At 40.3% G+C, this 22,113-nt stretch overlaps 1 protein-coding gene across 3 annotated transcripts in view; it reads right to left on the bottom strand.

Moving 5' to 3' along the window:
- NPNT (nephronectin) overlaps positions 1–22,113 on the bottom strand; it is a 48,649-nt gene that overhangs the window by 3,011 nt on the left and 23,525 nt on the right. For 2 of the 3 annotated variants that reach the window (XM_015623943.3, XM_015623944.3), the window contains 8 exons: positions 21,339–21,458; positions 20,419–20,538; positions 16,159–16,293; positions 14,836–14,958; positions 12,531–12,950; positions 4,565–4,660; positions 4,097–4,195; positions 377–633 (listed from right to left, as the gene is read on the bottom strand). In XM_015623943.3, coding sequence (XP_015479429.1) covers positions 377–633; positions 4,097–4,195; positions 4,565–4,660; positions 12,531–12,950; positions 14,836–14,958; positions 16,159–16,293; positions 20,419–20,538; positions 21,339–21,458 — 1,370 coding nt within the window. The remainder of the gene's footprint in view (positions 1–376; positions 634–4,096; positions 4,196–4,564; positions 4,661–12,530; positions 12,951–14,835; positions 14,959–16,158; positions 16,294–20,418; positions 20,539–21,338; positions 21,459–22,113) is intronic. The other variant, XM_015623945.3, reaches the window with a different exon arrangement.

Below are 22,113 nucleotides of genomic sequence, written 5' to 3'. Positions count from 1 at the left end.
CTAATGAGGAATCTTGATACAGGCTTTTTTTTTTTTTTACATCTCTAGAGAGTATGCCTCTGTCCATGAGAGGCATGGACATTTCTTCTTTCTGTTCTTCCCTAGGTGGTGATTCCCTTAAAATGGGCTGTACCAGGTAGCTCAGGAAATGACAGAGTAGCTTGTACTATGAGTCAATTTCTGTAGCTGGGATTTCTTATTTTAATTCTGTGCATAAAACTAGTTTTAAAGAATTCACAATAACTCTCATCTGTACAGTGATTCCATTGACAAAGTAGTAAAACTAAACCCAGAAGATGAACACTGCAGTGCTGCATCATTTGTCTTCAGTTTTTCATGCAAAAACCCAAAAAGCAACCCAACCATCAGTACTTACACTCTTGATGCCTTGTCCTCGTAAAGTGATGTGTGTTTGTCTCCAGCCGTGGCCACCGTTTCTCCCCCAGACAGCTGGGCCTTGAGCACCATTTTTCCTTACAAAGACTTGGAGGGCACCAGAATGCAGCCCAGGCACCTTGTGCCTAAAGGACAGGCACAAATCTCCAGCCTGGGCCATGTGCCCCAATGGCAGGATAAGATGGGCTACTCTTCCTTCTTTGCCCTTGGGATCGGAGATGGCAAGGTACTGTCCCCCTGCAGTGGAGAAAGCAGATAGTTGGGGGGTTGGTTTGGTTTTTTTAACACTACTAGGTTGCAGGACCAAGTGCACAAGAGTTAATAAAAATAGATAAGGGGGTCCACAAGGTCTGAAAAACATAAAATAAGGCATATAGAACCAGAACTAGTGCATCTGCCTTCTACAGGGTAAGATGTACAGTGCTGCTCTTCTCTGTACAGTAGTACCAGGGTGGGTGTTGCCCATCTAATTTCTTTTTGACAAACAATACCCCTCTCAAAAAACTAAAACCTCGTGTATTCTGTCATTTCTGACAACCCCTTAGTCACTGCATGACTTTAAACCCACAGTGATGTTAAAGCTACTGTGCAAATTTATGCACCTTTCAAGCTGTAGTGTTTTGCTGTTGGATAGATAACAGAGACCAGAGTAAATGCTATGGTGTAACTGAGGTATGGCTCTGTCCCTTTCCTTTTTTTGGGAATTGTGTTAACAGGGTAAGTCTCAAAGCCTATCCATTTGCAACCCTGATAGCCTCTTTTATTTAACTGTAATTTAAACTCTTAATCTGGATAAGATAAAGCAAGAAGCAGTAATGATTTCCACATGGCTGTTAGCCCCAAACTCTAACAGTAGGGAAGCTGTCAGTGAACATACATACTCAATTCAAAACCCTATTATTATCTCTTATCATGTATGAAGTAAAAGTCCCTTCCAGAAAACACTCAGAACATGAGAAGCTAAGGATCTCACGTATGGCAACATCCATTAAACCTAAAAAGGAAAAAGGCAGCTTTCACACCAACACTCAGAACAACACTAAATGAAATTTCGAGTCTTGGAGAAAACCCAGACCCTTTATGAATTGTTTGTATTTTTCATTAAAACTTTTGCAAGGTGGGTGAAATCTTTAAATCTGAAATTACCAAATGGATAAAGGTTCAAAAAAACCCACAAAAAAACCAAACAAACCATATCTTACACTGAATCTAAGAATATTTTTTCTTTATGCAATCAGATTTTAAGTATTTGTTTTAATTACAAAATCCGCCTCTACCTTAAATTCATAAAGAAAGTGGCATTTTTAGGCTCCTTAGTTTAGAAAGATTTAGAAATATTGGGGGTTTATAATACTGCTGACATACACAGTTAAACAGGATAGAAAAATAATTTTTGTCTCCCTGCTGCTACTCAAACAGAGCATTATTTTTTGAAAGCTTCTCTTTGAAAGCCACAATGATTTCCCTCAAAAGCTGTAAGATTTAATTACAATGTACCAGGGCTTGTCACACACTTAAAAGGAAAGCCAACCTTTTCTTCAATTCACTACTTTTACATAAGTTTTTAAGTTCTTTGGTCTGAATGAGATTTAACAAAGCAAAGTATTATGCTGCTGCCTGGGCCCCTAGATCAGCATTTAGCCATGAAGTGGGATCCATTTGTCCAAGGTTCTGTTAAAGCCTTTTGGTGGGTATTTTCTTAGGGAGTTGTGGGGTTTTTTTCTTTTTTATTTTTTTTTAATGCATTGCTTTTCCAGCAAGGTCACTAATTGCTAAAATAAGCGTAATAGAGTTTAGATAACTGTACCTGTTTGCTGCAGATACAATTATACCACTATGAAAGCACTGGCTTATTAAGTGCATCATTTTCAGATAGTTACTGTGGCTGAATCCAATCAATAGGAAACAGATTTAGGTAAGCACAAAGCAAATATATCTGTAGGCAAGCCCCTGCAGGAAAAGGTCCCTTCCAATCAGCATTTTCTGCATGCAAGATAAGCTTATAATGCTTCAGCACAGCACCTTTCGAAATGCAGATTCTGATAAACCAATACATAGCAAACTTTGCAAGGTGAAAGCAAGCAGTCAGGAACAAGCTGTGAAAATAAATCCTTCCAGCAAGGTATTCCAGACTGGAGGGGGTGGGTGGGTGACTTCAAGGGACTAGTTTCAACAGGTTATGTCAACAGCAGCAGAACATACACAGGAAATAAAAAGCTGAGCTTGTCCCTGACTACTGGGGAGCAATTCAGGGAAAAGGTCTGACAAAAAAAAAGCCAGTTAAAAATCATTGCTCTTAAAAATCATAGCTCTGGAATTTAATATGTATTAACAACCATTTTTGAGTAGAGATAATGAATATGCTTTGAGTGACTGACTTAGAAAAAATGGATTTTTAAATCCATTGTTTCAAAACAGGTATGAATTATGTGTATTTTTATTTTTAAGTGCCACTCTGCCCACAGGAGACAGCTGCCTTTATTCTCATCTGCAGGAGGAAGTAACTCTGGTCTCCCAGTCCTTGCCAAGGCTTTTCAAGTGTCACAGGGAGCTCCTGAAGTACTGGAGCAGCCTGTTTTGGGGGACCCCTGCCCAGGGGTGAAGACAGCACTTCCACGGAGGCGGGCAAACAGCCTGGAAAAGGTGCCGGGTCACCTGCTGTGATGGCAAATGACTGCTCCATCAGTGGCAGCATAAGGCCAGACAGCTCTGGCAGGGTGGTGCATGAGGAAAAGGGCTCTCAGTGCCCTCCCTCATCCTAACCTGCACCACTGTCCTGCCTGAGAGCGCGGCTCCTTCTGCCCCGGCTCACATAATGCGAGCTTTGTGCACTTCAGAGGCTGCTCCTTGGGGATGAAGTAATCCCATCATTACAGGGAGCCAGGGATGTGTGTCTAATCCCCTGCACCATGCGACAGGCAAGGGCAGCAACCTCTCAATGCCACACCAAAATCAATAGGGGACAAAATACATCCCGCTTCCTGGGACAGCAGAGGTGGGAGACAGGGAAGGAAGGGCTGTTCCTGTGGCTGGCCACCTGTGCTGACACCAGCCTCCTGTCCAGCAAGCAGCCACTACACACTCCCCTCTCTAATGTTTGGTGTAATGCCACTTTTTATCATCCCAAATAATCCCATTTTCAGAAGCCTCTGTGTTTCAGCGTTTAACTTGTCTGCCTTCCAGTTACTTAACATTTTTCCTATATACAGATTAATTTTGTCGAATTCTACTCCAAGCTACAGCAATCTGAGAGGTTAAACTAAAACATTACATCTGGCAGCAAAACAAAAACTATTTCCAGTACTTTCTATAATTTTACTAGTGATAGGGACATAATTATGTTTATATGATAGTTTGAAAAATAAGCTTTGTTTCGCCATAAATAAAAGTTGCTCTCTAGTCCACATTTTTTTTCACTTTCCTTTAATACAAACTTTTGCTGACTACATTTACTACTCCTTCAGAGACATTCCCATTTTAAAGATGCCAGCTAGGATAAAAGTGTAAATTTTCAATTGCTCTTTCACATTGGGAATCCTCAGTTTTGCTTTTTATACACAGAAGAGGCATTGGTGTGAAATATATCCCAGAACTAAAGGGAACAGAAGCTGTGTAATTTGTCCTCATGCAGGAACTGTCACCAACCTCCAGCCTGGGTGGTTCTTCAGCTGCAGGATGTGACTGTACACAGACCACTTACCTGATGCATCTCTCACTGGCTCCCAGTGCAAGTCATCATCCTTGTCCTTGATCCAGCCACACAGTCCACTGTCAAAATCACAGCTGTGCACCAGCACACCTGGCAGAACAGAGCAGGAGGTCACAAAAAAGCACAGAAGTGATTCAGATTGGTTTTGTTTTCAATTTCCCACGTGGCTGACACTAGCAAGTATGAAAATTAAATGTAGAAGAAGGAGCCCTAGGAGAAGAATCTGCAAAAACACTAAAACACTAAAAAGGACCCATGTATTATTAACAATTCATGCTATTTTTGTGCTGATTTTTTAGAAAATAAGGTGTAAGGTTCACATAGGCAAAGGGCTGGTTTTACATAGCATAGTTTAAAGGAGGGGCATAAGATGTAGGAGTCCTGAAAAATGTATAAACTCCCAGGAAATCTCAAAAAATCATAAACTCTAGCATACTGAACAGCAGATATGGTTGTTACCTGGGTCATCATTTGCTTCAAATTCATCAGCTGTAATCCCTCTTTCAATTTCAAGTATTTCAAGCAGATTATTGCTCACTCCAGGCTGCCGTGGAACTGTGAGAAAAAATGAATGAGATAAGGAAGTAGGTCACTAACTAGATTTATCTCTTAACAAAAACCAGCAGAGCAGCTCTGGGCATTGTGCTTTTCCTGGAGATTTCAATATATTTAATTATATTCGACATAAAGTCTCATAAACTTTATGTCTACGTGATTTATGATTTGTGTTGTAACATTTACCTAAGCACTGTAAAAGGTAATTCCAAATCTCCTAAAGGCCCTTTGAATGAAAGCTCCTTTTTAACTAGGGGGGAAAGCTTTAACCTTGAAGCACACTATTCCTCTCCAAATGCATTTTCAGAGATAGTGGTTTCTCAGTAAAATAAAGCCACATGAAAGTCCTCACTCAAGCCTTCCACAGACACTCACAGGAGAGCCTCAGCAGGAGGCAGCAGTACTTGGAAGAGCCCCACGTGCTCTTAACCTTTGAAATACAGCTGAAGGTACATCCATCTATCTGCAAAGGATTAGAGCTCCCAAAACATTTATCAGGGTTGTGCTGGGAGTTGAGAAGCTCTAGTGGAAGCTGGAATTCAAGTATAATTATAGTTTTTGCTTTCCAGCACAGCCTGTCCTTCAGCTGCTGTTCCCAGCTGCAAGGAGAAGGAACAGCTTTTGGTGATTAAGAGGCCCAGAGGTTATTAGACATCCAGGACAACCTGAAATTTATGAGGTCTTTGTGGGAGTGATGGCTGCCAAAGTCAGGGGGCTACAATGACTCCCACATATCTGTGAAGATGCTGTGCCAGTCTGTGTAAGTTTCACACAGATTTCTTGCTTGATGGACAGCTGTCAGCTAGAGATAAACAGATTGCACTGAATAGAGCTGTCTCGGAAAATTTCTCTTTTAGAGGTAGGTCTAATGCATAATTCATAACAGTAGTAATGTGTTTCAGACATGTCCTCAGATTTTATAGGCACCTCTGACACCTAAGGTATTTGTAAGGCTCTTATCTATTAAAAACTTGACATGTTTTCCATTTGCAGTGCTAAAATAAATATTAATGTCCCTATAGAACAAGTGAGAACAAGAAGAATGAAGATAACTGAAAGGACTGTTTTCAGAAAATCAAATCAAAGGTTAAGAGGGAGCTTCTTTTTGCACTAGGTCAACATGAAAATGGCACTGCTGAAAGAGCTCCTTTAAAACCAGAAGACAGAAAAGAAAAAAAATGTTGAAATTAGGACAAAATAAGCAAACTCTAATGTATTTTTGAAGTACTATTCTAGGCTACAGGTCTTGAATAAAAATTTTATACAGCAAAAACAAATAGTTAATAAGCTCAAAATCTATAGGAAATTGAGGAACTCCTAAATATCATAGTAATTATTTGAATCATTAAGTCTCCCCTTTTTTGTTTTATTTTTAATCCTTTGTAGATTTTAGATTATGTCCATTTGCAGTCTAGGATATTGATGCTCAAAACAGCTTCAGACTTAAGGCTCACTTGGGTATTAGAGCACTGTTAATTTTTAAAGATACTTTGTAAATAGTATTTTTGCTGCTTCATTTCACCTGGGCTGTTTTGCTTACGTGATTAAAAACCTTGAGATTTAACAAGAAAGAAACCTTACAAATGTGCACAGTCCACACAACCTAGGCCAATAATTGCTCTGCAGTACATCTACACAAAAATGTTAATTCATATAAATCCTTTGTTCACCCTGAATGATGTAGGTGGGGCAGCTGAACGAGCACATCCTTGCTGCACACCCAGGGAGCACCACCTTGCCTTTCCTCACCTCAGGCTGTGCCAAGGGAAGAAGACACTGTTTGTTTTCTGTGCAATGGAGAACAAGTCAGCAATTGGCTGCAGAACTGCTGAGCACAGCAGGCACCAAAGGCTCAGACCACAGGTTCACAGGCAGGTAATGGTAAGGTTCTAAACAAGATCTGTGGCAAAGAGCATGAAGGAAACTCTCTAAGGTTTGTAGGACACTCAGGGGTCACAGTTTTAAGGTACATGTCCCTGTGCACCCTCTTCCCAGTCTGTCATAGTCCTTGTTTATGGAAAATACTGCAAAAAATATTAGGAACTTCTCTTGTAAAGTACTTCAGTTTACTTCTTCAAGAACCATTTGTAATGCACTGATGTTTTCTACAAACCTGAGTTACATCTGTACACACAGACAAGAATACTCCAAATTCAAGCTGATATATCTGCCTATAAGCAGTGCAACACATTCTTCTAAAAGTTCATTTAAAAAAAGTGTTTGGAAAGGACTCTCAGGGAATTTTTTTTTTTTTAAATATTTTTGTAGAGCTTTAATACAGTCACTTCAGTGCTTGGACCTAATTACAGGAATGTGCACTCCATTTGAAACAAGGGTTACCATAAGAGTTGCAGAAGTCTAAATATGACCCACATGTACACTTCTTTTTGTCACGACAACCAACATGTTGAGTGGTGATCGTGGGAGAAAGTATTTGGTACAATTATTTTCTGCAAGCTTTTTGTGTACCTTATATAGTGTATCAGTGTGCTTTTCACTTAACTTCAATGGTTTGATAAAGCTTGTTAAATAGAAACTTGGCTCCTTTTACTTGGAGAATTTTGTAAGCTCTGAGTGAGCCAATACATCAACACTACCATATTCTCAAAGTTCATGAGCTAACTTCTTCATAGATGCACAAATCAGGGGGGAAATATTAAATAACTGTGATTATTAAATACTAAATAAGAGCAATTTCTTTTCAGATTTTTTAACCTTTAGGAAAACAATAGAGCTTTTTTTGATTTACTTGGTAATTGCTGAGATTGGGAGTATGAGAAAGTACATGTATACGTATCAGCTTGTTTGCAATAAACTGAATAATTTCTGTTTTGATGTTACAAAACCAAAACGTGGAATGCAACTTCATGTTATTAGTAATAGTTATTACTATTAATAATGCAGTTCTCTGGCTTACAGAAAAAAACTGGTTTTGCACTGTAAATACAATTCTACTCCACACAGTAATCATGACTAAGCTTCCCATTTGCTAAATGCAACAAAAAAAGACAAAGATTTTTTAATTGAATGGTTATGACTGAAAGCTGTTAAATCCCACTTGCAAAAAATTCCTGCAAGTGATGAGATCTTACACACAACTAGTAGAAAACAGCTAAAAGTAAAGGTAGTTGAGAGGTCAGTCAGACTGAGAAAATAAGGATAAGTCCTGTTTTCCTCCAGGGAAGATTTTGATATATGCTGGGCTAAAAAGAGGCAACATTTCACCCTTTTGTTCAGACACCCACAGTGTTCAGGATATGTCTCTTAAAATACTACAGATTCAAATTCTGCAGTAAGAATTATTTCAGGAAGTGCTTCCATGGATTGTGCCACCCTCTCCAGCACTATTTACATATGAGGGGAGGCACAACAGTGTCAGCACACCACCACTCTGAAGTCCAATCCTGCATTTCTCAGGCAGTTACAAGGCTCATTAAGTTTTACCGAATTCAAGCATCCTGGTATTTATCTTTGCAGAAGGTTTTCTGCAAAGTGACCTGCCTGCTTTTGTATGAAAATCCATTCAGGAGGTGCAGAGTGCCAAATGAGTTTCAGGGAAACACAGCTGAAACAAGGAGTGTACAGAAGCTTGCATATCAGATTTGGGGACAAAACTTGCTGGAAGACTGATTGAGGGCGAGACTTGTAAGACTCCTAGATTTCATGATTGAGCTCCAGAGTACCAACAGGAACAAAGCACCTATCATAAATGCTTGAATATAAAGACAAATACATTTTAAAAGGTGCCAGAACAGGGAAGACAAATTAAATGCTGTTGTAAAATAATGCTACTCTAATGATATCAAGGAATAGCAAACCCCCTGTTCTTTGCTTTTATTATTTCCCTTTTTAAAACAGCTTCAAGGATCACAAAACTGCACTTAGGGCACTATGGACTTTGAAAGGAAGAAAAGAAAGAATCCAGTTTTAATCCAATCTTCACACTTTTAATAGCTGTTATGAGAAACATTTCCTAACTCAAATCTTTTCGGCTCCACTAAGGGCTAAGAAGGAAAACTGCTGAACTGTCTTTTAATACAGATAAGGGGTTTTTTGTTCCTGCTATGCTGATATCTAGTATTATGCTTTAAGTTTATGGTTTTAATGCTTATCATACAGATCCAAATGGTAGCAGAAATTCACAGTCTTAATGACAAGTTAGTTCTATTTGTTAGAGACTTATAACTAGACAAGATTCCTCTGTACTTTGCTGTAGTTTGTATCAGTCCTGAAACAGTTAAATATTAAGCTATCAGTGCATTCCTCTCTCATTGCCATTCCCCCCATATCCATATCAGGAGAAGATTATCCTTGGTGCCAGATTCCACTGTCTGCATCTGACTAAGTGGTTCAAAGGCCAAATGTAGGAATTCCATGTTAAAAAATACAAATTTTTTTGTTCTCTAAAAAGGCAGCTCCCCAAAGTCACTACAGGCTTTTTTAGAAAAGGGGTAAAGCACCTAAACTAAAGCAACAACCCAATATCTTTCAAAAATTACAAAGGCATTTAAACAACATTATCAGCATTTTTATCATTTATCCTCTTTGTCACTGCTGAACAGAGCAATTTCCCTGATCCTCAGCTCATTTCAAGTTGAGCAGCACATTCAAGAGAGCTCTAAAGTGAAATCCTAGGTCAAGTTTACTCAGTGTGCAGAACAGCAGGTCAGATAACAAAGGGAGAAAATAGGAGTCACCAAGGGTACCCCTGGAAAAAGTTAACTAACAAAAACTAGAATCTGAAAGATGCTTGCAGAAAAAAGTACATTTGCCCCAGCATGTTTCCTCTCCTGATGTGGACCAATCCTAGAGCACCAGGATTTGCAGGATTTGGTCTAGGACATCTGTGCAGCAGCCAATGGCCCCTTTGCCATGGATTGCCTGACGGAAGTACCACCTGTCCGATGGCAGAGCAAAGCAGTGCTGCTTCCTGCAGGTCTGGCTAAGGCTGCAGAGCCCCATGGGAATAAAAGGAAGGGAAATGTCCTTGTATCACAAGATAACCTAGCTGAAAACACAGCTTTGAGGTCCTTAGCAGATGCTAATGGCTGGGAGCACAGAACTGCCAGCGGTTGCTGGCTACAGTGGGTCCCTATGCTGTGCTTTGCCCATGCCTGTGTGATAAAACACTACCTTTTGGTGCTTTCTGTAATACAAAAATCCTTGGAGATACAGGAGGAAGCAGCCACCAAGGATGAAAATAATTCTTATGAAGATTTGTGAAACTGAAACTAAATCCTACTTCATGACCTGAGTGGATCTAACATCGATTTTTCCCTCTGTTTCCCAAGAAAATAAGAGTTACAGGACCACTAATTGCTGCTTACATTATCTAGTGGGAAACAAAGAAAGGCAGCAAGAGCAAGGCTTTTTCTTCTCTTTCCAGGCAGGCTTATGGGGACCACAGTGCAAATTAATTTTTGAGAGCTAGCTTCTTTGCCACCTCAACTGGAGCAGCAGTTGATGTGGGGGAATGAACCTAAAGAAGCTCAGTGTAAGCAAAACAAAATTAGCTCATATCCAAAACCCAGGAATATTGCAAAGATGTCTGATGTAGGTGAGACCAAAACAGAAACAGCTTTAAAGAAGCTGAAAGAAATAGTTCAAAAAAAAGGTATCTCTGGGTTATCCTTGCAAGTGCAGTACTGAGGAGAGGCAGGCCCATGCTCTGTGCATCCCACTGTAGTCACATAGGTGAGCTGGAACTTTCCTGCCTGCTTTTCTAAATGTCCCACATGAGGCAATGTAACTTCTGCTCTTCCCCACAAACTCCTGCAGTAACTGGACTCAACAGGTGAAGAAATACTTTACAAGTAATGTTTTCTTTGAGAATGCAGCACATTCTTCTGAAATTGAACTGTTTTGCACTCATCGGTAGGTTTCAAATCCTTAACAAGTGTTTTTGTGCATTCCCAACACAAATGCTTCTAGACAAAATAGGACTCCAGTGACCACTACCTAGATGATACTTTCGAAGTATCCAGAGGAGGAAAGACAGAAAAACAGAGCAGAAAGCAGAGTGGAAAGGAGAGAAAAAGAGAGAGGAACTTCATTAAAGACCAGACTACTAGCATCATCTGGAGCACAAATGGAGGGTGCTTTCAGTCACACAGTTACATCACACACGTGTGTATCCAGTATGTCTCTTGCAGGAAATTAAAAAAAAAAATAAAAAATTATATGGGACTGAAGACAGACATCTGCTGACTTGATCTGAGGACTATTTGTCCCTGTATTACCTGCTGAGGCCAGGAACAGTTGGTGCTTGACAACTTTCTGTCGTGCTGTGCACTGAAGCCTTTGAAGCTATGTGTGTATATCACAAACCTCAGAGTGTGGCAGCTGACCTAAACCAATAGCTCATAAACACTTTGCAAAGGTCCTGTGTTTGTTCTATGTACCATAATTTAAGCTGCAATCAGACCATGCCAAACTTAGAAGGCTTTTTACATTCCTATTTTCCAAACTCCTGTATCTGAAGCACATGTATTGAAAGCATTAGCTCTAGGGACAGTACAGAAAGATTAATTGTAAATAATAAAGTTTTACACAGAGGATTGTCATGAAAATAGCTGAAAACTATCCCTCTGCTCTAGTATTCCAAAGAACACTTGCAACATGAGACAGACACCTGAGAAGCACAATGTTGGAGTCTGCAATAATTTCCACAAAACTATGTTTTTAACTGTTGGTTCCCATTAGATTAAGCTTCATATATCTTTATTATATTTCCTTTTAGAATTTCACTTAAACATAGCTCTGTATTTTTAACCAATTATGATGCCAAAAATACACTCTACTAAGCAGTACCAGGATTTGTCTTCTAACTTTTGTCAGCTTCACTCTCCATTTTCTAACTCTCTCCAACAGATAAAATGTCACAGGGAAAACCTTTTTACAAGGAACAAAGTATTTCACCGAGTAATGACCTAGAACAACAAAACCAATAAAGAAATTACCACACAGATGCCAAAGCAACCAGAAAAAAACTCCCTCATTGCTTGTGCACCTGCTCTGAGACAGCAAACTTTTCCTCCTACTGCATTGCTTCAGCAGCTTTATCGTAGAGCAAGCTGAAGAGCTGATCCAACACACCCTCCCCATCTCCAAAATTAGCCGCAGAACTAAAGATGAAATCGGGTGTTGAGTATTTCTTGGCAGATATGCACAGCTCTGTAAGTGCCAGTAATGTCTCCTGTGGTATGCACTAAAGCTGGCACAATGCTGCTGTAGATTTCAGAGGAGCTCTTAAAAGTTACATGTGTTCATGCTATGAGAATCTTTACTATTTCCAGCTTTTCATGTGTCCCTATCCACAGACACAGTCCATAAAATTACCCTCTATGCTATTTTTATGCATTTTCCCCATTGTTTAGTCATGAACATCTGAGACTATTTGAACCCATACAAAATAGGTCATGTAGAAGTCTTTAGGTAATCAGGCATGATCCCATTTCTTTACCATTCTTAAAGCTATGGTAATACTTTGTTTAAGAGGAACTCCCAACTTTCTGAATTTAAATCCATTGTCTGCTTTATGAGTTATGTTGCAGTTAAATACTTCTCAATAGGACCCCTTTAATTTCCTTAGAACCTTCATCTGAAAGCATAATTAAGTACTTCTACATGACAATATACTCAATAAGTTCAGGAGGAAAAAATGACCACTTGTTTGATTAATTGATTCAGAACTTCTGTCCCAAACTTTTATTAGGTAATAAAATCAACTACTTGTGCAGCTTTACCATGTAACCACTGTCAGTTTCATTTCTCTGTTCTCAATGGTATAGTGTTCCAAAAAACTCAAAGAGTATAGTGCATGTTTTCACCTACAGATCTGATAAACAAAGGCATATGGAAAATTACTTACTGAACACATCTCCTCGGGGTTTCTGAGGATCTGGCTGGATCCTGTTGTCATCTATAACTCCTTGGGAAGACGTAGTTTCAGTGGGAACATATGAAGGCTCCTCAGTTGTTACCGGAGGAGTTCTTTGTGGTGGCAGTGTGGGTCTTACCGTTGTAGGCTGAGGCGTTGTTGGAGGTGGAGGCTTCGTCACGGATGTCATGACCGGCCTTGTTGTCACTGGCACGTACCTCGTGGTTGTCCTGGGTGTCAGTCGAGTGGTTGTCCTGGGTGCAGGCTGAGTTGGCACAGGTGCAGGACGAGTTGTTGGCACAGGTGCAGGACGAGTTGTTGGCAGAGGTGCAGGACGAGTTGTTGGCAGGGGTGCAGGACGAGTTGTCGGCCCAGATGTCGGCCGAGCCGTCGGCCTGGTCACTGGCCTTTCTGTAACAAAAGCAGGTACGTGCAGTGGACTGAGGAGTTGTGCCTTCAGCATCAACAATCCTACTTGTCCTCCCTCAGGGAGAGTGCAATTGGCCTTGAATATATGATATGGAGCAGGTGGTTGAATCATAACAATAGGAATAATTGCAATGAGAATGAAAATGGGACCAAACTGGACATCTCAGCCACTCACTCCAGAAAGTAAACAATTATTATGACACAGAGAGACTTGGATGAAATTTTTTTTTTTCCTCTGAAGGTTCCCCTTAGTTAGAAACATACTTTAGCATCAGCACTGCTAAATTATCACATTCCTCTAAGTCGTACTTGGCACTGCAGCAGTTTAGAGATAATTTAGAATGACTGAAGGTCAAGACATTTCCATCCCACCTCCTCTCAAGCATCAAGTCTGTTTCAGAGTTGGTAAAACTTACACAAAAGCACTGCTGGTTAAAAAAGCATGGGCAGAAAGCCATGGGTTAAGCAGCCCTCTAAACTGGACAAGTTTGTAATCAGGAGTGGAAGCAAGTTTAGTAAGACCCTGAAGTAACAACCATTTTGACCACAGACGGTCAGATACCTTTGGCTTAACAAAGTTCTTGCAGACCTTTCCTTCTAAACATTTCTCCTTGTCAATAAGCAGTAATCATTTCAGAGACTGAACCAAGCCAGCCATCATTTAGATCCTTCCCTTTGCTAAACATCAGGAAACTAAGTAAATGACATTTTTCAGCCTTCATAAAAATGATGTGCTGGACTGAGCATCACTTTCACCCCACTGACAGTGCCCACAGCACCATCTCCTCCAATGTTTCATAAAGGACAACAAATTTCAACTTAATATCACATGGAGAGTTTCTGAAGACATGAAACACAAAAATATACTTTGTTGTTTTCTATTGGTTAATAAGCCTTTTATATCTCACTGGAAATCTTAAAAGTCTCAGTAAGAACTCCAGTCACATATTTTGTGTACAAGCGTTTCAAGTAAAAAACACATTTAAAAAGAAGAATTACTGATGGTTAATCAGTGAATTGTTTGATGATAGCAGGTAAAAAGGTTTTCCCTCTGGGCACTTTTTTATTACTATCCCTTTGAATACCCTGCAGGTTTGACATTTATAGCATATTAAAAGAGAAAACACCCCTTAGCATCATGTCCCAGTAACACACATGAAATGTGTGCACATACGCTTGCAAGCACTCAGGATGTGCTAGAACACCTTTAACCATGACAGCTACAGCCGAAGGGAAAAAATGGTGCTGCTCTTTAAAGAGATCAGTGAGTCACCAAAGACCAGATTCCACAAAGGAATGCAGGATCAAAAAGATCCAGCAGACTCACAGAGCTGCACAGTCCTGTGGGATGTCAAACATGGGAGAGCTCCAACACCTTATTCTGTACCAAGGGGGCAGCTGCTTCTCCAAGAGAAAGGTGGCCAAGGGAATTTTCCAACAGCAAATCCTTCCAGAGAAATCCTTCTTCCTGGTTCTTCTCACATCTGGGAAGCAGCAGGGAGTGGATGGGGTGAGCTGCTGAAATGGGCCAGTTGTGGAGTGTACATAACAACAGGGTATGAGTAATAGTGTTTGATCAGACCTACCCTGCTTATTCAGTTGTTCTCATCCTGAAGCAATCTCTACAATCAAGCTGTGAATAGGGAGAGGTGAATTTCTTTCTAATTATGAAAATGTCTCAGGGAAAGATATTTTTACCAAGGCATGCTAAGACCTAGAAAACTCCAACTACATTCCCTTGTCCCTTATTTAGTATTAAAAATAGTGAAGAGAAACCAAGCCTGATAGTGTTGTACCTTAAAGTTTACAAAATGGTTTTCAGTTCACATAAGCCTTCAGAATCTGTTTTAAAAGGAGTATTACATACGTGTGCAGTTTGTTCCATTGTCTCTGTACCCTTCTTTACATTTGCATTTGTAGGATCCTGGAGTGTTGTAGCAGTGTGAAAAACTACCACACTGATGGTGGCCAAGGGAACATTCATCTATATCTGCAACAGAAAATTTACATTAAAAAAACATTGACTTCCAAGAAACCTGACTTTCTGCTTATCCCTGCAAAAAAACCCCAAACATTATTACAATTTTGATTACTTGAAAAAAAATACTACTAAAACTTTTGCCAGTGGGAAAAGGAAAATAAACAGTCAGAAATCAATGTGGTGATACACACATTAGGGAAAATAGGGACTATTGGGCAATTTTGGTATTGTTCAGCTTTTACCTTAGCAGCAGCTTCAGACATGCCATAGGTAGATTGCAGCTGAGACCATTAAGATCACAGTTTTAACAACCACTTCTTACAGGTGACAGAATGAGAAAAAAAACAGTGTAGGAAAATGCATGTTCTTAATCACACAGATATTAAATTGGTTTTGCTTCATAAAATTCTTCCTATATTATACACCTGTATAGAAGTTTCTACATCAAGTAGGAGCTGCTGGAAACATTTCATAAGGCACATCCACATTTATTTTCAGTGATGCAAGCAAAAATCTCTAAATTCCAGCACTCTGAATACAAATTTTTCTGAAAAAAAAATACTTAAGCAAATGTCAAGCAATGCCTCATTATCTCCACAAGATCTTTTTTCAGTGAAAGAATCATAACCAGTTGAGTGAGACACTCAAACTTAAAGCAGAAAAACCTGGGAATATCTTTGTTGAAGGGCAAACACCAGCTGCATTCCAGTCTCATGTCCAGACAAAAACAGGTTATTTTCCAGCTCCTGCCTCTTCCCCACCTGTCTTCAGGGGAAGGGAAGTTGGGCAGTCTGGGTTGGGAGGAGCTAGGGTGGGCACATTTTCTTATCTTGGATCTTGGGACATGCTATGGAGCACACCAATGTTACAGCTCAGACATAGCCTAAGCTCATACACTGCTCCAAGCCCACAGCTGCCAGTGACAGTGAACCCTGAGGAAAAAACAGCTTTGGAAAGGAACTCCTGGGGTCATCAACTCTGTTTTCCCACTAGCTTCCATACAAGAACCAGTTACAAGAATGTGGGCCAAATATATGCCTTCTCTTCCACAGTTTACTTCTATAATCCACCCTTTCTTAAAATATTGACGCAGTGTAAAACAACTTCTTCAACATTTCAGTGATTATCCAAAACCATTCCTTTCTGAGCCATTAATTTAATTTTCAAATAAGCAGCTCTATTACATGCACATGAGAAACAGCTTATTACCATGGCATTGGTATTTGCCTCCGATGTACATCAGATCAAAGCCTTTATGGCACCTGCAAATGTAGTTTCCAAAAGTATTGACACAGTGCCTAAATCGTGGGCAGAGAACCCTCCCAGCAGCACATTCATCGATATCTGTGGAAACAAAAGGACCCTATTATTCTTAATAACAGTTAAAATGCAATGTATGCTGTCTAAATGGTTCCCCATAATGGAAAGCTAAAGAATGGCCGTCTGGTATATTAATATAATAATTAATTATAATTAATATATATATATATATAAAGTATTTTTAATAAGGGCCCTTGGTCAGCCAGCAGTAACACGTGAGCATTTCTGGCTGTGCCCTCTGGTTCAGCTCTGAGTCACAGGCAGATGCCCAGGGAGCAGCTGATGCTCACCCACTGCTGCTCTCCCTGTCTGGGGAGCTCTCAGAGAGGTCAGGCTGACACACAAAAGCCGCTTGCGCTCCCACTCACTCTGTAGTGCTTGGACACCGAGCCGAGGCTGCCGAGTCCTTAAACACTAATTCTCCACTGAGCTAGAGAGCTGCCATGCACGGCTGCTTCTGACGCACGCAGCTCCTCGTGGCTGCTGCTTATCTGCAGGGTACAGTTCAAGCTTTGCTCTGCAGCTCTATCAGCCTCTTCATCTATGGGAAAGCAAGATTCTGCTCTCCACGCAGCTCTTTTCCCAAAAGGAGCACTTCAGCTGCCGATGTCAAGAGTGCAAAACAAAGCCGAGTGATTGATGCCCTGCTGCTCTTGTGAAAGAGGCCTGCACAAGGCAGAGTCTCTTCCACTGCACAGAAAGAAATGTTACCACAAAGCTGCTGGCTGGTTAGGGCAGCTACCTGAGGTGGGGGGGATGGAGCTTCAGCTTCTCTCCAAGCTGTGTTCCCACATCCAAAAGAAGTGGCTTAAAGCCAGATGGGCTGTCCCAGTAGCTCCTGCTGGCGCTGTCCCACTCTGCATGAAGAATTACTGACGACAGCAGGGGTTCAACCCCTGAGCTCCCACACTCCTGGCCCGCCTGACTGCTCTCTCTCCATCAACAGCATTGCTGGAATGGTGAAGTAAAGGCCTCAATGAGAAAGAAAACAAGGCCAATACTGGGCACCTCTCCACATGCCTGAATCTTCCTATAAATCTGTCTCTTGATTTGAATTTATTGTTAACATATTAGGCTTTGAATATGCTACTAAGTTTTACTCCACCACGTTTCTTATAATTTAATCAACAAGTCACAATTTTCTACCCTTTGTTGAAGTATTTCAAGGCTAAAAGTTTAAGACTCTTGATTACTAGAAGTTAGTTTTGTTCTTTGTGGGTTTTGGTTGGGTTTTTAATCTTTAAACTACACCTTCAAAAAGTAGTTCAGTAAGAACAAGATTAGCCACTGAATATACTTCATCATGGCATGGATTATGATCTTCAAAAACCAAATGTAGCATGTCATGCTTTTTCCTCTGTACATATTCATATTTATTCACATCTTTGCAAATTCACATAAGGCAAAAATGATGTTAAATGATGGCAGCAGTGGAGTGGCAGGCAGTTATATGTCCTAGAGATACAGGACAGAACTGTTGATCAATACACTGCTCAAAACTGATGCAAAAATATGGGAGAGTGCAACAGCCTCCCACTTGCACACAATGAGAGGTGCATGGCTACTCATCGCTGAGGGGAAATCCACTTTTTGATCAGTAGGCACAAGATGATGTGCAAGTGCTTGTGATTAGCTTCCTGCAGCTCCCAGTACAGTGCCTGTGCCTTCCTTCAAGTCAATCCACACCTGGACCAGAAGGTGTAGAGCTGTTTCTCTTTGCCTGCTGCAACATGCTGTGGTTCATAGCTGCTTCCTATGAAAAACCAGGGCATGCTGGGGTGGTCTGGAGCCTCACCTCAGCACCAGGGAGCTGCTCCAAAGGCACATGAGGCACATGGTCAGCACCTAGTGAGTGTGATGGCCAGTGTCCACCAGAGAAGGAGAATTGCTTCTCTCTCTTGCTGCTAGTATGACCATATTACCAATTGAAGTACAAAATGACTATGAGAATAATTTAAAAACAGCATGATTTTTAAGTTTACAAGGCTGTATTTTCAATTTTATAAACACACATACACAAAAATGAAATAATTAATTTTATAGTGAAAAAAAAATATTTTCAGCCCTCACATAACTTCAGAACATTTGAAGCTGAAATGTGTATACAGCTCATTTCATTAAATGAAAATCCCAATCCAAAAACCTGGCAAGATTGATTGGTTTATTGATTCAAGAGTCATTAATCAATTAATTAGCTGTTAAATCCACATTTTCACTAAATACTTTGCTGAATTATTTTTTCACTTTTTTGTCATTTAGTTTATACTATTTTCCTTTACAGTCAAATTAGTGGCTCTTTACTGATTGTCTGAAGGGAACATTTTAAACAAGAGAATGATCTGCAAGTGTTAAACTAAGAATAGAATAATGCCCAGAGGAATTTCCACCTGTGCTAAAAATAGGCAATGCATTCCCAGCTGTCTTTCAAACTCTCCTCAAACAAGGATTTCATGAGCCAATGCACACTTCCACTTTCTTACCACCACCTACACTTCTATTTGTACTGCAGCATTATCCAGACCCTTGCTGGAGACAACTTCCCCAACAGTGGCAAGCTTGTACAAACATGAGGAGAAAGCATAGCCTTAGTCCTGAGTAGCTTCAGTTCTTTACTGCAACTCAAACTTGATAGAGAAATAACATAGAAAGGGTGCCTGTCACAATCACTTCTTACCAAAAAAGGGGAGAACATTATATTACGATGAGGGAAGAGCAGACATCTCTTACTGTAACTATTTTCTCTGTATTATACAAGGCTGCTCTGAAATTCTTGTGGAGATTTTAGACATAGGTAACAAGGTCATTTGGAATGATGCACACCCAACTAAAATGTGGGTATACAGTTATTTGCCCTTCTGGGGAAAAAAAGTGTTTTTTTGAAAGCTGCACTGAAGAACTCAGAGCTTCATAGGACTGGTTTGAGTGTTAAGTCTTTGGCATCAAAGTACACTTTGTTTATTTCAAAGTATGAAGATTTTCTGAATAGAAAAATGTACACTAGGAGAACACTGCAAGCATTTTTTCTAGCAAATTTCTCTATTTGGTGTAGATTTCTTGAATTTATACTTAAAATCACTCAGCTCACTATGGCATGGTACATGTATCTTCCAAAGATCTCTCTGCCAAAATATCCACCATGGGATTTATCACAACTTAATACCTTCAGCATGTAACAATGGTGGGATTTTTATCCTGTTCTTTCCTTTTTTTTTCCCCATACACAGATGTGCCAATCATGCACTTCAGAAAGCCTCTGACTTGCTGTGGAGCCTGCTCTTCTTATCAGAAGATCTAGAGTCTGTCCCTTTCTCTGCCAACAAATTCTTGGTCAGCATGGGTCAGGCACTTGGAGAACCATCTACCTTGTAGACAGCCAAGACCCCCAAAGGGATGATTAGGATATCCCCATTCTCTTACATTCTTTTGGTGTTACTGGTTATGGAATTGTAGCACTTCATAGGACATAAATAATAAAATCACTGGAGCATCATATCCCACTCAGGATGTATAGTTAATGACTGATGAAATCACATGTCACACTGTTCTTCAGACCATAGTAGAGTCTGATTAACCATAAGCACCTTTTCCATGTTCACAAATGTGGGAACAAAACATTTCACTTTTATACACTCCAAGTTCCTGTGTTTATTTTAACCTGGAGTTTTCACAGTATGGAAGACAGCACATTCAATCCCACTAATAGTGGGAATATGCACAGACCTTCACCTTGCCCCACTATAATATAAATGATTTTTACAAATTATGCCTCCACACACTACCACCTTGTTGGATATGAGGGAAAGGTGATTTCCCCATCCCTTTTTTAATGCAGGCAGGTACTTTGGAGTTAGCAATAGTTTAAAATGACCCAGTAGCAGGAGTGGCAAGAGCCAAGGACTTGGATTCCAAGGAGTCTGTATTGGCTTTGGGCAGACAGTGAAACCTGCAGGACTGGAGGAAAACACTGGTGATCTCTGACACGAGGGCACCTGAGCAACAGCCCTATTACTATTCTCATTATTAACAACTTTAAACTGCCTGTCTGTGCATTCTAAGCACATATCTGATAAACTCTATTGAAATGCATTCTGTGTAAGGATAAAAGCATTCTGAAGTGAAATAAAATTAAATCTACATTTGATCACCTACCTACACAAGTCCTGCCATCAGGCCCGAGCTGCAGCCCTGGAGAGGGACAGCGGCAGCGCACCTCCCCTTTCAGTACGTCACAGCCATACTGACAGTTTGCCATCAGGCAAGAAAGGGCATCTGGAGAAAAATCATTGAACATACTTAGGTAAAGACTATGATCAGTAGCAGAAAACGACTGAAATCTTTGGCAAAATAAGACATCACATATTTATGATAAAAGTGGGAAAAATGCTTGTTGAGTTTCATAGGTATCCTTCAAAGAGGAAATACATCTGCTAGTAAAATTTTTCTGTCCACAAGCTACATCTCTAAGAAAAAAAAAACAAGAGAAAACCACCACAGCTGTAGTATGTTGTGTTATTGAATGCAGTCCCCAGAATATAAAGCCTGATATGTTCTAGAGACTCTCCTAGACAGTACTGCCATTTTTAAAATGGGATATCTCTAACTGGAGGTAATTTCTCTCCCCTTCCCTCTTTCCAGATAATCAGAGTAACTGTTTTTATGGAGAAACTGATCTCCAGAGAGATGATAGTACAATTTTTACACCAGTCAAACAACCAACATCTGCAGCATTAAAGATTTTACATTCATAAGGTCATAAGGCAGCAGAAACGCAGGTGTCTTGCTGCAATGAAAACTGCAAGCACTTGTCCTCAAAGGCAAATTAACAGTGATTTACAGCACTGAAGAATGCTTTGGGGGAAAATTTCAATAAAACTAATAAAATCAAAACAATTGCTCTTGTTTTTTTTCAGCCTTAACTAGAACAAAAAGGAGCTCATCTTGCTGCCTAATTTCCAGCAAGATTAATCTTTTACTTGGGGACTCCTCTTCATTTCATGGAAGTTTTCCGGGGAAACTCGAGCAGGGATTTTGAGAAGCTGGGAAAGAGCAGGCAGCAAGGCTGGCCGTACTTGAGCAGGTTCCATCTGGCATTAGCATGTAGCCGTTCAGACAGTAGCACTTGTAGCTGCCGTAGGTATTCATACACCGGTGTTTGCACGGCCGCGGCTTTAGTCCGCACTCATTCAGATCTGAAATGAAGGGCACAAGGGAAGAGGGTGGGAAAAGAAAACACACGAGGCATGCGTGGCAAAACTAACAGTTCAAGCTGCCAGAGAAGGAAGGAAAAATACAGTAATTAGCTTTTTATATGTAGTTCAGCTGATAGCAAGTGTCCAAAACATCCTGCACGAAGCCCCGCTCATCCCTCCAGCCAAGCAGCTTATTTGGCTTGTTTTCACAGATATCTTTTCCAAAATGACAATATTAGCATTAGATGAAGTGCCAACTGTTTCATTAGGCAACACACATGCTCAGGCTGCTCACATCTTGCCGCTGTTCATGTTGATGCCATGTCCAGGACCAGGCAGCACTCGGAAGAAAGAGGAGGAGAGAGAAAGCAAACATCACTCTGCAATCACTACCAGTGGTTCTGATAGCAATTCAGGGATTCACCATCATGCTTCAAAATTAGTGGCAGAGGAAAGCAGGAAAGCTGATGCCAACTTACTTTAAATAATTTCACAGAGAAAATTTATTCCTTATCATCTAGAAAATACTCAAAGAAGGTATCTGACATCAGCTATATTTGTCAAGGACTATCCATGAGGGGTAGCATTTCAGATTTACAATTTAATAGAGGCTTCATGGCTTTAACTGAAAATATTCAGCCTACAGTTTCCATAT

The sequence above is a fragment of the Parus major genome, chromosome 4 (assembly GCF_001522545.3).
Source record: "Parus major isolate Abel chromosome 4, Parus_major1.1, whole genome shotgun sequence".
Classification (NCBI taxonomy): Eukaryota; Metazoa; Chordata; class Aves; order Passeriformes; family Paridae; genus Parus; species Parus major.
Note: the sequence above shows the minus strand (reverse complement) of the source record. Positions and strands in the feature narration are given on the sequence as shown.